We start from the raw sequence: 13,044 nt of genomic DNA on the forward strand, positions 1-13,044 counted from the left end.
GTCATTTCCTTGTAAATTTTGGCATTCTCGTATGCCTCATTTCTGAGCTCTTCCAACTCATTAAGTTGGAGCTTCCTTGCTATTCCAGCATCCTTGTAATCAAAGTTGAACTTCTTAATGGCCCAATATGCTCGGTGTTCAAGCTCCATTGGCAAATGACAAGCTTTCCCAAACACAAGGCGATAAGGACTCATGCCAATGGGGGTCTTGTATGCTGTTCTATATGCCCATAGTGCATCATTCAACCTCAATTACCAATCCTTCCTTGTAGGGCTCACAGTCTTCATCAAAATGTTCTTGATCTCCCTATTGCTAATCTCCACTTGTCCTGAGGTTTGAGGATGGTACGGGGTTGCCACTTTGTGGTTGATGTTATACTTCTTCATCAATGATTCAAAGGGTTTGTTGCAGAAATGGCTACCACCATCACTAATAATAGCTCTTGGCGTTCCAAACCTACAAAAAATCACATCTTTAAGAAAGTGCAAAACAACCTTATGATCATTAGTTCTTGTAGCAATGGCTTCAACCCATTTGGACACATAATCTACTGCCACTAATATGTATAAGTAGCCAAAAGATGATGGAAATGGTCCCATGAAATCGATTCCCCAAACATCAAAAAGCTCTACCACCAAAATGTTGTTCAATGGCATCTCATTTCTTCGGCTAATGTTCCCCATCTTCTGGCACCTATCACACTTAGAACAAAAATCAAAAGCATCTTTGAATAAAGTAGGCCAAAAGAAACCAGATTGTAAAACTTTAAGAGATGTCTTTTTGGCACCAAAATGTCCTCCACATGCCAATGTATGACTGAACGTTAGAATGCTTTGTTGCTCACTCTCTGGGACACACCTCCTAATGATTTGGTCAGGGCAATATTTAAACAAATATGGTTCGTCCCAAACGTAGTGCTTTACCATGGCAAGGAACTTTTTTCTTTCCTGAAAAGAAATGTCATTTCTCATTACACCACAAGCAAGATAATTAACGAAATCAGCATACCACGGTTCTTTTTCTTGAACAACAAGGAGTTGTTCATCTGGGAATGATTCATTTAGAGGCAAAGGTTGTCCAACGCCATGGTTCTCATTAAGCCGTGACAAGTGGTCAGCCACAACATTATCACTTCCCTTTTTATCTCGAACCTCCAAGTCAAACTCTTGTAGTAAGAGTATCCATCTAATTAAGCGTGGTTTAGCATCCTTCTTTGTCATCAAATACCTAAGGGCTGCATGATCAGAAAACACAATAACTTTAGATCCCACAAGGTATGACCGAAACTTCTCTAAAGCAAAAACAATAGCAAGCAACTCCTTTTCAGTTGTGGAATAGTTAAGTTGAGCATCATTTAGAGTCCGGCTTGCATAGTAGATCACGTGTGGAAGCTTGTTCACCCTTTGCCCTAAAACTGCACCAATAGCATAGTCAGAGGCATCACACATTAATTCAAAAGGTAAAGACCAATCTGGTGCCATAATGATAGGGGCCGAGGTTAATTCTTGCTTCAAAGTATTGAATGCATCCATACAAGCTGTATCAAAATGAAATGCAACATCTTTAGCTAACAGATTGCATAATGGACGAGTGATCATTGAAAAGTTCTTAATGAAACGTCGATAAAAACCCGCATGTCCCAAGAAACTTCTCACCCCCTTCACGGTTGTGGGAGCTGCCATATTGGTGATGATGTCAATTTTGGCTTTGTCTACCTCCATTCCTTTGCTAGAGATTACATGTCCCAACACAATTCCTTGTTTCACCATGAATTGGCATTTTTCCCAATTGAGAACCAAATTTGTTTCCTGACATCTTTGAAGTACTAAAGAGAGATGGTTAAGACATTCATCAAAAGAGGAACCAAACACTGAAAAGTCATCCATAAATACCTCAATGAATCTTTCTACCATGTCAGAAAAGATGGCCAACATGCATCTCTGGAAAGTTGCTGGAGCATTGCAAAGTCCAAAAGGCATTCTCCTATATGCAAATGTGCCAAATGGGCAAGTAAATGTAGTTTTCTCTTGATCCTCTGGAGCAATTGCAATTTGATTGTAACCTGAGTAACCATCCAGAAAACAATAGTGTGAGTAACCTGCCAATCTCTCAAGCATTTGATCTATAAAAGGCATAGGAAAGTAATCTTTTCTAGTGCTAGAATTCAACTTCCTGTAGTCGGTGCAAACACGCCAACTAGCTGTGGGCTTTGTGGGCACAAGCTCTTTGTTTTCATTTGTCATCACTGTGATTCCCACCTTCTTGGGTACCACCTGAATAGCACTCACCCATTTGCTATCAGAAATGGGATATATGATTCCCACTTCTAACAACTTCAACACTTCACTCCTCACCACTTCCTTCATGTGTGGATTGAGTCTTCTTTGTGGTTCACGGGTTGTCTTTGATCCATCCTCCAAAAGAATCCTATGCATGCACATAGTAGGGCTTATCCCCTTGATATCTGCAATAGACCATCCAATAGCTGATTTAGACTCTTTTAACACCCTCATTAGTTTATCTTCTTCATTTGGATTCAGGTCAGAAGCTATGACAACAGGAAGAGTTTCAAATTCAGCTAGATATGCATATTTAAGATGTGGTGGAAGTGGTTTAAGTTCAAGTTTTGGTGCCTTAACAATGGAAGGTATTAAATGTGACCTAGATGATTCTAAATGCTCAACAAGAGGTGAAACATTTAAAGGATACGGTGCCAATGCTTCCAAGGTAGCTACCACTTCCATGAGTGCATCTTCTTCATCAAACTCATCTTGAGATTGAGTCAAAACAGTTTGTAATGGTTCACTAGATTGTGCATGCAAGAACTTAGAGAAAATAATTGAATCAAGCACATCAATGGCATAGCACTCAAGAGATGAAGAAGGATGAGAAAGAGACTCAAACACTTTAAATTGCACGGTCTCTCCTAGCACTGTCATAGTGAGGAGTCCATTTTGCACATCAATGATGGTCTTGGCCGTGGCCATGAATGGTCTTCCAAGCAAAATAGGCAACTCTCGGTCATGTATAGGCGCTTCTTCCATGTCCAACACTACAAAATCCGCAGGCAAGATTAGTTTATCAATTTGAACTAGAATATCCTCTACTATACCTCTTGGATACTTCACGGATCTGTCCGCAAGTTGTAATGAAATGGTGGTGGCTTTCAATTCCCCCAAACCTAGTTGAAGGTACACGGAATAGGGCATTAAATTGATGCTAGCACCCAAATCAAGCATTGCCTTTTCTACTTTCTTTTCTCCTATGGTAATGTTGATAGAGAAACTCCCTGGATCTTTGAGCTTTGGTGGAAGTTTTCTTTGCAACACTGCACTTACATTCTCAGACACCACTACCTTCTCATGTGGTCCATACTTCCTTTTGTAGTTGTTTAACTCTTTGAAGAATTTCCCATAAGCTGGCATGTTCCTAATGACATCAAGCAACGGTAAGTTAACATTCACTTTACTTAGAATATCAAAAATGTCCTTAAATGACTTATCCTGCTTGCTCTTGGCAAGTCTTCCAGGGAATGGTATTGGTGGAGTGTAAGGCTTCTCGGCCTTGTGAAGATTTGGTGCTTCAAATGAGGAATTGGCATGGCTTAGTTCCTCATTTGGTTTCTCATTTTCTCCTTGAGTAACCCCTGCATTCACATGATCAAATTCATTAGTAACTTCATTCCCAACTCTATTATTGATAACCTTACCACTTCTAAGTGTAGTGATTGCTTTGGCTTGCTCTTGGTTCCTTTGAAGCATTACGGGTTGGCTTGGAAACTTCCCAACTTCTCTTTGGTTCAAGGTATCCGCAATCTGTCCCAATTGTGTCTCCATTTTTGTTAGGGCAGCCGAATGTTGTTGGAAAGTGCTATTGGTAGCTTGTTGGAATTGCAAGGTGTTTTGAGCTAACAACTTAACCGTGTCCTCAAGTGTAGTGGCCGGTTTTGGTTGGAAGTTTTGGAATTGATTTTGATTTTGATTGTTGTTCCTCCATGAAAGATTGGGATGATCTCTCCAACTTGGGTTATATGTGTTTGAATACACATCATTCCTTGGCCTTTGATTGTAAGAATTCATGAGGTTCACTTGCTTTTGGACAAATTCGGGGTAGGCTTCCCTAGATGGACATTGATGAGTAAGGTGGTTTGGTATGTTGCCAATGGCACACACCTCATTTGCTTTTGGCACCATGTTGAGCACGGCTTCAAGCTTCTTTTCTAGGTTAGCTACCTGCAAGGAAAGTTCATGATTAGAGTTTGTTTCATATACTCCAACTTTCTTACCCCTTAAATCTTTGTGTTGAGCATTAGACCCCAACATCTCATAAATGTTATATGACTCTTGAGCATTCTTTTTCTTCAAAGCTCCACCTGCTGCATTATCAACAGTGGATTGACATGTTTGGGTTAGTCCATCATAGAAAATTTGCATTTGTAAATGAAAAGGTAACCCATGGTGTGGACATTGCAACAAAAGGCCTTTAAAACGCTCCCAACACTCATTGAAAGGTTCTCCATCATCTTGTTTGAAGTTGAAGATTTGTCCCCTTAATGTGGCTGTCTTTTGGGTGGAAAAAAACTTCTCCAAGAACTTCTTAGCCACGGCATCCCAAGTGATGAGGGAACCAGGTGCTAGAGTCATCAACCAACTCTTAGCCCTATCTTTCAATGTGTAAGGAAACACTCTCATCCTCAAATTTGCTTCACTTACTCCCTGCAAAGGTAAACCACTTACAACGTTATAAAATTCCTTAACATGAGCTAAAGGATCTTCATTAGGTAAGCCATAAAAAGAGGGAAGCATATGGAAATGTGAAGATTTAAGATCATAGTTTCTAGCTTCGGTGGGCAGCAAGATGCATGAAGGAGAATTTGGTATGATTGGTTGAGCAAAGTCTTCCAAAGCTCGAAGCTCATCTTGGTTGTCCGCCATCTCTTCTTCTCTTTCCCAATTAATGTGCTTAGATCCTTCACTTGTTGAACTAGGCGAATTCCCTTCCTCTTCTTCACGGAAATTGGATGAATTTGTTGGCACAAAGTTGTCAAAAGTGTTGCTCTTTAACCGTTCAATTCTTTGGCCTAACTCAACAAGTCTATTTGACATAAACTACCTGAAAACAAAATAAAACAAGTTTGAATATAAATTAGTACTCTACTTAAAATGAAAATAACAATGGTTCATAACTAAACAAGCAATTACAAGGGACTGAAATCAGTCCCCGGCAACGGCGCCATTTTTGTTGGTGATATGTTTTACTCCTTCCTAATGCTAAAACATATTGAGTATAATAGCACAAGTAAGGGTGTCGAATCCACAGGGACTAATTGGACCTATACAATCACTTGCTTTTCAAGAACCATATTAAATGACTTAAACTAAGCAACTTAGACAGATTTGTTGTTGTGTAACTTGAAAACTCACAAAAATGTAGTGAACACAAGTGAATGAATCAACAAGTAATAAAATGGAATAACACCAATGGAGATGAAACTAGGGATTCGGTTTCACCATAGCTAAATCAATCCCATGTTTGTTAAATCAGTTTATGCTCATTCATTTACCTATTTCTTGAGTTTGTTTCACTTAGATATGATCAACCATATGATGTGTGGATTTGATCAAATCATCCTAGTCAAGAACCAAATTGTGATGTGCAACTTTGGTTCTCAACCAAGGATGTTTTATACATAAGAAACTTTCACAAAACCAAAGGGGACACACGGCAGGATGTTTGCCAAACATCTCCCTCAATCATTCCCATATCTACCAAAATTATGCATGATGTGTGCTTCTAATTTTGGCTATACAACCTGTGATTAATTCAAGTGGTGATCAAGCATTAGAATTAACACACAAAGTCACAATGAAATCAGAGAATGAAACAAGAAATAAAAGGATCAAATGAGCATTATGAATTAACTACATGGGTTTCTTGCTAGGCTACATCGAATCCCTAAGAAGAGATTAGTTACATTTCATGTTTACAAACATTTTAACATAGAAATACATAACATGAATGAACATAGAATTGAGAAGAAGAAACCCTTGAAGCAAAACTGATGTTGAAATCCTTCAAGAATGGCCTTCGGTCTTGGTTCTCCAGATGTGTTGTAACATGAAGGATGAGCTGCTGTGGATGAATGGTTGTTGCGGATGGGAGAGAGAATGGACAGAAAAATGGAGTTGCTAGGTGTGTGAATGGTGGTATGGTCGAGAGTTTTTCAGAAGTGAGATTGCATGGACTTTAAATTGAAGTCTCTTGGGAGAACATGCGGCTGTCTAGCCAAAGAATGAAGCTGCCAATCTGAATGATGATGGAATAAAGTGATTTCTGAGGTGGTGGATGCACGGCACAAGGTGTAGATGCATACATATAGCTATTTTAATTGAACATGCATGTGTGTTTGCTGCAAAGCTGAAATGGACAACCTGGAATTGGTTGAACAAATCTGGAAAAGGGAATGAATGTGCACGGCATGGCTTGGTTCTGAGGTGTACAAGTGGCTGAATGGATTAGTTTAATGGAAGCACATGTGTTGCTGCAAAAGAGGGCTGGAAATGTAAGGAGATGCACGGCAAGATTGTGAACATGCATGTGGCTGCATGTTTTGGAGGTGTGGATGTGGCATTAAGTAATGGAAGTGCATGTTCTTGGTGCAAAAGGGAATGGAATGCACGGCAAGATTGAAAACATGCATGTGATTGCATGTTTTGGTGTTTAAAACCACATAATCTGAATTCAATGTTTTTGTCTTGCCTAGAATCACCCAATATGGCCGAATGCTCCACCTTACACTTCCACATGTGTTCCTGAAATTCCAGCAGCCAAAGTAGTTCTATATTCCTCATTTGGGACTTCAAATTACTCCTCAAAAACCTTCTTCACGCTAGGGATGATGATCAGCTACCAAAGGGGTTGATTTTACTTCATTTGCAATCCAATTGATCCTAAAACACACTTGGCTGCACACTAACACCAAATAATGTAAAAACACAACTAGCTTGATCCAAAAACATCACAAAACTGCCAAATAAGGATGATATAAATGCACACAAAATGTATACATCATTACTTGATGTTAGGGAGACTCCTATATATGTCGACCTCCATCCCTAACGGACAGGTAGACCTGCAAAAATGCTCAACCCTTTCTCTTATCTAAGAGGGCACTCCCAACGAAGCCTTTCGAAATATTCAGCTTTCTTTCCCCCCGATAATACCTCTGTAAACAAGCTATACTAGAGCAAGAATATCTCATATCATCAGGGTTAAAAGCAAGAGTATCCCATATCATGCTTTTTCCCTGTCTTTTCCTTTGGCCTTGTTCTTACCTGCAAGACAAGGAGAAAGAGAGCAATCAGTCAGCACTTGGAATCAAGCTTCCAGCCAGGAACTGACTGCCTGGAACCCCTTACCTGATTACTTACCTGGCATTGCTCTCGAGTACTCATCTTCAACATCTTATGCTTCCAGGGAAGATACCGCATCTGCCTGAGGAACAGATAGGGCAAGTGAGAAGGATACAAGGAAGCATGTGGAGACAAGCGTAACAGCACACGTGCCGATACATCCACTACTCTGTCAAAAGCAAAAGTATCCCATATCAACAGGGTCGAACGTACTCTAGATTTGATGGACTTGTTTTGACCCTCAAATTCTTCAGTCGGCCTTATACTCTGGAGGAAACCAGAAAACCCTCCAGCCCGGTTCAAGAATAAGCATGTGGAAAGTTACTTCTTCAAAAGCAAAAGTATCCCATATCATATCTTCTCATTTTTCTTCTCTTTATCCTTCATGCTGCCTGCAAGATAGGGAGAATGTGAACAATCAGCCGGAGCTCTGATTGCTTACCTTGTCTGTCACCTCTTTCAGCAGATCCCCTAGCCCGGCGACTTGGGGGATTCCTACTACATGGTTTGTATCGCGCTTGACCAAGCCTGAAACTACAAGTAAGCTTCAAGTGAAATTGATACATTACCTTGTGCATCTCCACCAGTTACAGATACCACCCCTGGATGGAGGAAGAGTACTTCCAGAGAAGATGTCACATCTACTTATGAGACAGATAAGGCAAGTCAAGACGATACCACACTCCGGTACTTAGAAGTTTCGTGGTTACGAGATCATTCTCCCACAATATTTCCTAATGTCATTTGTACTAAATCATTCACTTGTACTCACTAAAGGAGAGCTTGAACCTATGTACTTGTGTAAACCCTTCACAATTAATGAGAACTCCTCTATTCCGTGGACGTAGCCAATCTGGGTAAACCACGTACATCTTGTGTTTGCTTTCCTATCTCTATCCATTTATATACTTATCCACACTAATGACCGGAGCAATCTAGCGAAGATCACAAAAAGTGACTGTTTTCGCTACCTAGGATCTATCTTGCAAGAGAACGGAGAACTAGATGGAGATCTCAACCATAGAATACAAGCTGGATGGATGAAGTGTAAGAGTGCATCTGGCGTGTTGTGTGACCGTCGTAGGCCACTGAAGCTCAAGGGAAAATTTTATAGGACGTCAATAAGGCCAGCAATGTTGTATGGCACAGAATGTTGGGCGGTGAAGCATCAACACGTACACAAAATTGGGTGTAGCGGAGATGAGGATGCTTCGTGGGATGTATGGGCACACGATAAAGGATAAGATTGGGAATGAGGATATCCGAGGTAAAGTAGGAGTAGCCAAAATTGAAGGAAATATGAGAGAAAATCGGTTCCGGTGGTTTGGACATGTGCAAAGAAGGCCTACTGACGCTCCAGTTCGAAAATGTGACTACGGGACAGAGGTTCAGGGCCGAAGGGGTAGAGGAAGACCTAGGAAAACTTTGGAAGAGACCCTAAGAAAAGACTTGAGTACTTGGATCTAACGGAGGACATGACACAAAACCGAGCGCAATGGCGTTCTAGGATTCATATAGCCGACCCCACTTAGTGGGAAAAGGCTTTGTTGTTGTTGTTGTTGTTGTTGTTATTTATTCTGTCAAGTGTTCATTGTGGAATAATACGAATTAATAATTTGGTCAAGTTGACTAAATTATAATAAACTTTATAACTAAATCTATTCTAAATATTCAATGGATATGCTCGCTGCGAGTTAGAATTTCATGATCAAGCATGCGTCATTGGAGCCGATTCAAACGTTGCTGTATGCTATCACCTTCAGAAAAAGAAAAAAATATTACTATTACTATCAGACATGCATTTAAAAATTCAGTTCAAATATCATGTCTCCATCTTATGTTAGCTATTTCCTTTCTAGCTAGGTCAACATCAGTTAAACTTTCATGAAACTTATTCTCATTAAATTATCAATTATAACATTGAATTTCGACTCCCTTACCAAAACAAAAGTTTTGTTATACATTTCATCGAAATTGCCATTGAGGTCACATTACGTATTGAGATGTGATACTAAAACACATATAAATTGTAGTTGAAAAAACAGCAATGTCACTCATGTCTAGTCGAAGGTAATAATTTTCTGTTTTTACATTGAATAATCAAAATTGCTTTGCTCTAGATGTGATTGTTGAAGAATGCGCAATCTCACGTCTGCAACTTAAAAAAAAAAATTACAACTATAGTCAATGGTTTTACTATTAATTGTACCGTGGTCTTTTGAGATCAAATCTAATACCTTGTTGGATTGGGTAAATAATAAAATTGGAAATATCAATGTGATTAGTAGTAGACCGTTGCTCCGACTATGACATGTTTATCGTGATTCCTTCATCTGTATAACGCTCAACCCACATTGACTTGAGTTTGGAATTAGATATCTGTGATCTAAACTGTTATTGCATGGTTTGACCCAGGAGCTAGATTTATTCTAAAAAAATAAACTATTATAGAAAATCTGCAACAGTACGAGAAATTTGTAATGGATATTTTAGGTAGAGCATCTTCAATCTTTTTTTTTTTTTAATTTTAACAAAAAAAATACTAGAGAATTAGTTTAGAAAATACTTTAATATTAACTGAAAAAAGTAAAAGAAATTAAAAGGGAGAAAAGGAGAAAAAATTGGTTGTAAGGCCATCTCCAACCGTATAACTCCATCCAAAATTATAGCCTTGTAGACAATTATTTTTAAATGAACAATATCATGTCATACTCATTTATCATCTCCAACTGAAAGAGTTAAACATAGTCCCTCAATAACTTATTAGTTTTAAGTTTATACTTTAAATTTAAGGAAAACTAATGAAAATGACTTCAAATATTTACATTTTAATAAAAAACCACCTATTAACTTTATTTTAATAATCAGGACAAAAATTTAAAAATAAAAATAAAAATAAAAACCTAACAAACCCAACTTGCACTGGGGCGCGTGCGCCCCCCCCCCCCCCCCCCAAAAAAAAAAACTTCAAACACTCCACTTTTTTCTCCTACCTTTTTGTCCTATCATCAGCTACATTAATAGTTTTTTTTTTGTTTTTTTTCTTAGAATAAGAAAAATACTTCGAATTGAATTACATTCTCCAGTTTTATTTTTGTGGTGTTGTTTTCCATTAGTAGTCATGATGACACCCAAGCTCAAAAAGTTGGATGGTGAGCTACATTTATTATTGTAGGTATATGAAAAAAGTGAGGAAATTTTAATTTGGTATTGAAAACAGCTTTTTAAATATAATTACTGAGAACATAATCTTCTCAAGGTTTTGATGTAAAGAGTCACTTTTGGGTTCATCATTTTCGGCGCAATGGGTGCTTTTACAGGACCAAAAAGGGTCTAAGTTTCAAACCTTATGAAACTAAACTAAGAATTAAACACTATTTATAAAACGTCATCAATAACTAGACACTATTCATGAAACTAGACCAATAAGTAGACACTATTTATGAAACTGGACCAATAAGTAGACACTATTTATGAAACAAAAACAAGAATTAGGCATTATTTCCAAAACTAAACCAATAGGTGGAAGCTATTTATGAAACTGGAGTAAGAACTAAACAATATTTATGAAACATGACCAATAACTAGGCACTATTTATGAAAGTGGACCAATAACTAGACACTATTTATGAAATCGAATCAAGAAAGAGACACTATTAATGAAACTGTACCAATTACTATACATTATTTATGAAACTGGACCCAATAACTGGGCATTATTTATGAAACATGATAAAAAACTAGACACTATTTATGAAAGTGGACAAAAAACTAGGCACTATTTATGAAATTGGACCAATAAATAGTATAGTACCATTCAGTTTCATAACATAAATAGTTTTAGTTTCATAAATAGTGTTCAATTTCATAAATAGTGTACAGGTCTTGAGCGCGCATCTGAATTTTTTTTTTAATTGTGTCATTTTCATTAAAAATTAAGTTTTTTTGTCCTTTTTATTAAAATTTAAGGGCTTTTCATTAAAATTTAATTCTTTTTCATTAAATAAAGTTATAGCATGGTTTTTGGTTAAAATAAACTTAACCCAAGCCATTTTCATGAAAGTTCCCTTAAATTTATTGTTTAATTTAATTAAACTACATTTGGATGTTTCAAATCTAACAATTAAATTTGAATCAAATGTTGCAACTAAGAAGTTGGGCGCCAAAAAAGAGGCTAAAAGCAGGGGCTACTTGATGCCTCTTTGGCTAAATAATGATATCGTGGGCTGCATATAATTATATAATCATTGGTTGGAAATGAGTTTTTGGACAAATTAGGCTATTTTTTTTACTTTTGAATCTTTAGCCCTCTCCATTGGAGATGACCTAAGAAGCTAAAAAGAAGAAGACGGCATATGTAACACAAAAACTAAACTCCTTGGAATAGAGAAACCCCATATTACAAAAAAGATAAAAAGATCCAATGAAATAAGATAAACCTAATTTTTAACCATCTTAATATGATAGCACTTGACCTCTCATGTCAAATTTTATGACTAGTACAACTCTTGAACGCCTTGCATAGAGAGTATAGTTGTATTCAGTCAGTTCGAAGTAGATCGGAAAGGATTAGCAGGTACGGTTAGATTGTCACCTTCTCCTTCTAACATTTGAATAACAACTTTCATGGAAGGACGATCTATTGGGTGCCATTGGACGCACCATAGACCCACAATGGCAAGTTTCTTTGCATGTTCAGCATCTCCTCCATCCTCAATGTGAATCCGTAGGTCGTCCCCTTGTTCTAAAAGGTTATAAATCCATTCTGGGAAGTAGACTTGACTGCTGGTGGAGTCCTCTTCCATGAACTTAAAGTTTTTTGTTCTCCCAACCATTTCCAGCAGCAACATTCCAAAGCTATAAACATCTGACCTGTAGGATACATTTCCAAAGTTCCTAGAGAACACTTCGGGCGCAATGTAGCCCATGTTCCCCCTGATGGTAGTCATGGATATTGCGCTTTGATCTCTAGAGCACAACTTGGCGAGACCAAAATCGGAAACTTTTGGGGTGAAATTCTGGTCTAGCAAAATGTTGTGGGGTTTTATATCAAAATGGAGGATTCGATGGTCACACCCTTGGTGAAGATATTCAATTCCCTTGGCTATACCTAAAGCAATCTCAGGCAACTTATCCCAACCAAGGAAAGCGCTTTCACTATCTGCTGATGATAAGAAATTCTTGTTGGAAAATCAAATAAAAACAGGTTGTTAATGGTTAAAACAAGCTGTCAGTTTCTTTCCAGGGTGTTTTTCAGCAACTAAAAAGATCATTGCTTCCTCCATGTGTTAGCCGAAAGGAGATTGAAAGACAGCAGAGATGTGAGCTGCTGTGTGCAAGCCGAAAGGTGGTTATTACAACCTGCCATGATGCAATGCATGTGTATGCCAACTATCAAAGTTGCTGCATGTGTTTGAAAGGATGTAAAGATGTGGAACACCATCATTCATTATATGTATTGTTGGATTGTTTATTTTTTCAGTTTTGTATAAATAGGCCATCTTGCTAAGCCTTAGAGCATCCCATCCGAATCCCATTTCCCATTCTCATTTTCAGCTTGTAAGCTATTGATTTTTGTAAAACTCTCTTTTCATATATCAAAGTCCAAGTTTTCTTTTCAAAGCTTGTTGCT

The 13,044-nt window shown here is 38.0% G+C and overlaps 1 protein-coding gene and 1 pseudogene across 1 annotated transcript in view; one reads left to right on the plus strand and one right to left on the minus strand.

Moving 5' to 3' along the window:
* The first annotated feature begins 4,449 nt into the window (after positions 1-4,449).
* Positions 4,450-4,560, plus strand: LOC126614119 (small nucleolar RNA R71; annotated as a pseudogene).
* A 7,210-nt stretch (positions 4,561-11,770) lies between these two features.
* Positions 11,771-13,044, minus strand: part of LOC126589829 (rust resistance kinase Lr10-like) — a 60,764-nt gene continuing 59,490 nt past the window's right edge. Inside the window, exon 4 of the mRNA XM_050255268.1 lies at positions 11,771-12,522. Coding sequence (XP_050111225.1) covers positions 11,957-12,522 — 566 coding nt within the window. The 3' untranslated portion in view covers positions 11,771-11,956. The remainder of the gene's footprint in view (positions 12,523-13,044) is intronic.

Source organism: Malus sylvestris, chromosome 2 (genome assembly GCF_916048215.2).
Source record: "Malus sylvestris chromosome 2, drMalSylv7.2, whole genome shotgun sequence".
Lineage (NCBI taxonomy): Eukaryota > Viridiplantae > Streptophyta > Magnoliopsida > Rosales > Rosaceae > Malus > Malus sylvestris.